The 5,308-nt window shown below is 48.0% G+C and overlaps 1 protein-coding gene across 1 annotated transcript; it reads left to right on the top strand.

Annotated features, from left to right (window-relative positions):
- Positions 1–54: 54 nt before the first annotated feature.
- LOC114555320 (retinitis pigmentosa 1-like 1 protein) lies at positions 55–4,685 on the top strand (the record flags this gene model as incomplete). The annotated part of the gene is made up of 1 exon (XM_028577634.1): positions 55–4,685. A coding segment is annotated over one exon (3,156 nt), but the record flags the coding sequence as incomplete, so codon positions are not given.
- Positions 4,686–5,308: the final 623 nt, after the last annotated feature.

Raw genomic sequence — 5,308 nt, 5'->3', positions numbered from 1 at the left:
GAAGAGGAAAAGGTTGAAGAAAAGGGAAAGGAAAAGGTGGAAAGAGAGGAAAATGTTGAGGAAGAGGAAGAGGGAAAGGTTGAGGGAGAGGAAAAGGGAGAGGGAAAGGTTGAGGAAGAGGGAAAGGTTGAGGAAGCTGCCCCAGAAAGAGAGGAAAGCGTAGAGCCAGAAATCGATGTGGAGGAAAGGGAAGCTGTGGCAGAGCGAGGACGAGATGCAGCGGAAGATACGTCAGAAGGCGTATCCAGAGATGCTGACAGGGAGGAAGAGGCCTTAGGGGAAGAGTGTGGTGAGAGGAAAGCAGCCATGGGGGGTGAGGAGGGGGAACTAGCACCAACCACTGTGACTAGATCTCTGAGGAGTGGTGGGAAGACGTCCAAGGCTCCAAAAAGCAGGTCCAGACGAAGCAAGAAGCAGCCAAACAAAGAGGAAGAGGAGGAGGGACAGAGACAACTCCAGAACCAGGAAGAGGGACCAAAGGAATCAGCTGAGGAAGCAGAGGAAGAGGAAAAAACAGGGCTGGGGTCAGTCGAAGACCCCCCAACAGAAGGGGAGGAAGCTGTCACAGCAGAAACAGGAGAGCCATCAGAAGGAACTCTGCCGGTGGCTGAAGAGGAAGCTGCAGAGGATTCAACACAAGAAGGAGACACTTCGTTACCCAAAGCCAGCGCGGACTCAGCTGTACTGCCACCGAGTGGAGAAGAGGGGCAACGGGCAGCCCAGCTCTCGGTGAGCCATACTGACGTCCAGGAAGAAGCTGCAGCTGCAGAGGAGGCTCTTCCTGCTGAGGCAGAGGAGGAGCAGAGAGAGGAAGCAGCTATTGCAGAGGAGGATGCTCCTGAGGGGACAGAAAACTCTGAGCTGGAGAAGGCTAAAGTGGAAGCAGTCCCAACAGCAGACCCAGGGGAGGGCAGAGCTAATGAAGAGGAGGCTGAAGGTGTTAAGGATGAGGAGCAGGAAGCTACAGTCCCAGAAACCAGAGCACGCAGGAAGCAGGCAGGCCAAGCCACGCCCAGAAGTAGACTAACAAGAAGCAGACAGGAGAATGCTGAGGTAGGAAAGGACGCAGCTTCAGAAAGTCAGAAAGCGGAACCGACAGTTCAAGTCCGGGTTCTGAGGAGGGGGAGGAAGCTTATCCCTGTCACGCAAAGACGTACAACAAAAAGAACCCACCCAGAGGAAGAGGAGGGAGGAGATGAATCTGCAGCAGGTGAGGCGAGAGAGGCAGAGGAAGAAGAGGAACAGCAGCAGATTGTTGATCAGGAGAAGGCAAAGAGACTTGATGAAAGGGATGCAACTGAACGAGTAGAAACTACGGACGCAGAAATGAGCAAAGACAAAGAGGAGACTGTGGCAGAGGAAGCTGTCTTACAACAAGATGCCTCAGAGCAGGGACAGGCCCACAGGGCCGGGACAGCTGCAGATGTGGACACAGATGTTGGACAGCCTGCTGATGAGGGGAAGAGCTTGGATGTTCAAGAGGAAGTAGTCCCAACACAAGAGACAGTGGAGGGGGAACAGTCAACCTCAGCAGTGATGGGAAGTCCCCAAGAGACCGCAGAGGACGGCGAGGCAAAAGGTGTGTCTGAGGAGGAGGAAGCACCCGTTACTGAAAGAGGCAAAACCACCAACAGACAAGAGGAAGAGGCAGCTGGAGAGACACAAGCAGAGGAAACCAAAGCTCATGAGAAGGAAGACAACAGTGATGAGAAGACTGAAGAAAGAGATGGGGATGAAGCTGCAGCAGAGCAGGAAGAAGAAGCTATAGAGCCAGAGGTTGAGATGGAAAAAGAAGAAGCTGTGGCAAAGGAAGAGGACCGGTCTGCTGTTTCTGAGCCATGTGAAGACCGACAGGGAGAGACGTCCGCTGGGGAAAGAGCTGAAGAGACACCAAATACAGACGAGGGAAAGGTTACTGACCAGGAAGAAGCAGAAAGTGTTGAAACAGCAGTCCTGAGAAGCGGTAAAAAGACAGGGAGAGCCACAACCAGAAGCAAAACCACAAAAAGGCCAGAGGAAGAGGCAGCTGGAGAGAAAAGCATGGCAGACGATGAACCAGCGGTAGAAACAAGAGTTCTGAGGAAGGGAAAAAGGTCTGCTGCTGCCACACCTCGGGGTAAATCCAAAAGAGTCCGCACACAGCCTCAGACAAAGGAAGAGGAAGAAGCTGCTCCTGCTGAAGAGACACAAGCAGAGGAAGCCAAAGCTGATGAGAAGGAAGACAACATTGATGAGAAGACTGAAGAAAGAGATGGGGATGAAGCTGCAGCAGAGCAGGAGGAAGAAGAGGCAGGGCAGGAACCACTTGAGGAGAAAGGGGAGGAAGCAGAGGAAGAAGGAATGAGTATGGAAATGGACAAAGACAAAGAAGTACGAGAGGAAGAGTCTGCTGTAGGAGATGCAGAGCAGATGAAGGAAGTAGTGCCTGAAGAAGAGGACAACAGTGTGGAAGCTGTGGAAGAGAGTTCATCAGCTGAGGTAGAAGAGACAAAGTCAGCCGAGGAAGAGGAAACCACCGTCACAGAAGGATCCCCTGAAGTGGGAGGTGACAGTGGCGTCGCTGGAGAAGAGGATCTATCTGTGGCGGCAGAGGAAGAAGCTCCGGCTGTAACAACCAGAGCGCTGCGGAGCAAAACAAAAACTTCAGCCGCCACTCCATCACGGAGGTCCAGGAGAGGAGCAGTGCAGACGCAGCAGCAGGAAGAGGAAGATCCTGAGGAAGAAGAAGTGCACCAATCGACTGGTGACTCACCTCGAAGATCGGTGCGTAAAAAGCCCCGAGTGGATTACAGAGAAAACGATGATGAAGGAGAGCGAGGCGAGATGGAGGCCACAGCTGACCAGCAGGAAGCGGACGAAGAGGAGGACAGAGAGGACGAGAAAGCGAAACGTTCTGCAGAGCAGCCGGCAGAGAAGCTGTACAATCTGAGTTTAGTGTTAGACACAGATGAGGAGGGGGAGACAGCAGGTTGGAGTCCAGAGGAGCAGAATATGTCAGAGGAAGAGGCGGAGCCTGTAGTGATTGGAAAGAGAGTTTTAAGAGGGAGGTCAGTTCCTTCAGTGATAATCACCCCCCAGGCTAAATCCACACGCCGCAGTGCTAGAGTTCAGAAAGCTGAGGAAGAAGAAGAGAAGAGCCCGCGCTCCGCTCAGAAGAGAAGAGCTGAAGGAACACCAGCTCGCAGATCTCAGCGTCGCAGCAGAGTTTAGGATGTTCTGAATGCTACGATCAACATCCACACAAAATACATGTAGTAGTGTGCAGTCACAGAACTGGGAAATGCAAAAGAAACAACACATGCTCATAGTCAATGTTTAATGCAAGCTTCGGTAGTGTGCAGGCAGACTCACAGCGTACACTCACAAACACCTGTGTGTTCTCCATGTGGACTTAGAGCGAGACCCTTTGAAATGTTTCAGCATGACCCATTAACCTGTGACAGAGCATAGCCCCCTCTGTCAGTGTGAGCCCCCAGGCCCTGCCAACCATAGGTAAATAATGACAGACATGAACCTTTTTATATTACCTGTGAGCACAGTGGCCACTGTGCATAAGTGACTTTTCAGTTCAAAACTGCAGCTGTAAACTTGTCCTGTGACTGTGGACACTGTGTCTCGCTGCCGTTTTCACCAGCATGTCATTTTTCTACAAACACAAACCTGTCATCATGGTCACGTGAAAGACTTCATAGCAGATACTGCACGTGGCTGTAAAAGATCTCCGAACCTAATCAGGCTGTGTTGTTTCATCCTCCGAACAGTAAGGCGTGTTCACACTGAGTTGAAGGTGCACACTGAAGGTCTGCAGATCCATATTTATTAGTCAGAATTGTTTTAAACAGTTTTTGCCTTTCCCAGTTAGCATCAGTTATATTTTTGAGTAAAAACACAGAGGTTGATCAGAAAAAGACTGCACACTTAACACATGAACACACTTGAATGGGACCACTCTTAAAAAGCCATAATTTGCATTTTAACTGAGAATTCTGACAAGTGGGGAATTCATATTTTTACTGTGCATATTTTTTTTATATTTCATTAAAAATGTGAATGTCCAGTTTGCATTGTGTAATGTGATAAATCTCAACTATGGGTTTTGGTAATGTTTTACTCAGCAGGCAACAATGGGAAAGTGAAATAAAGTGAATTGGTGTTTTTTTAAATGTGTGAAATGCTCCAACAGTTCATCTCCATAGGGTGTTTGTGTTTTATGAATATGTGTTGCATATTTCCAAAAACTGTTCTTGCATCGCGACCATCAGCAGAACTCAGGTCTTAACTCATATTAACATGTTCTCTTTTACATTTCACACCTAGATATTTGCACATGGAGACCCATGTGATATGTAATGGCCTCACATGTTCCTAACCCTTTAACTAACTCTGTGAACCTGAGCATTAGATGCTGTCGGGGGTTATGTAATCATTGTGCTCAGCCACGTTTATTAATGTGATATGATTTAGTCAGCAGCATACGTTGTGTCAGTTTGTGTGTTGATTTTGTGGTTTGTGTCATTTTGAAGCGAACATGTATTACTGAGCTGTGGGATGTGAAATGTAGTTGTGCTTATTAGCACATTTAAGTCATTTAGGTCATTAACCCTCACTTCTGGCTTGTGTACTAAACTTTGTCGACTTCTTTTTTAATGAGCTGAAATTACACCAAATAAAGATTTCTGAAATGAGTATTTCACCCTTTGTGTACTTAATGGGCATAAAGTGAGTTTCACTGGATGTCATTTACACACAGTAAGAGCAACTGATCCTTTCACAGGTTTAATTACAGCTTCATTTGCCATTTTCATTAATAGTGAGATCTATTGACAAGACAATAAACTGACAGACATAAGTTGATGCTTTGGCAACATTGTTATTGAAACGGTTATGCCTGTAACAGCTGTTGAATATTATATCACACACACACACTGCAGATTGGCTGAGCGTTGAGCTTTTGTCAAGAGAAGGAAATCAAACAAGTCCTTCAGGTTCGGCACGACAGACCGACTCTAGGGAGCATGTTGGCTCACAGCGAAGGCTGACCTCAGGTTTACTGATCTCGGCTTTCCATCAGCTCAGGGTTAACATTTGATGGTCTTCATGGCCGTGGTGGTTCTGAACTATTACAGAACGACTCCGTAATCGTTTCTGGCCGGTGACAACAAACTGAGCCGAAACGCAGAGAAGTCCTGGCTTGTACGATAGGCTAATCTGAAATATTGTTTTCACTGAACACCCATGAGAGAAACCACTGGGCACAGACACACATTTTTCAGTCTGGAAATGAGTTTATTCTCATTTCCAGTACTGA

This window comes from Perca flavescens, chromosome 5 (assembly GCF_004354835.1).
Source record: "Perca flavescens isolate YP-PL-M2 chromosome 5, PFLA_1.0, whole genome shotgun sequence".
NCBI classification, from domain to species: Eukaryota; Metazoa; Chordata; class Actinopteri; order Perciformes; family Percidae; genus Perca; species Perca flavescens.
This window is presented reverse-complemented; position numbering and strand designations above follow the sequence as displayed.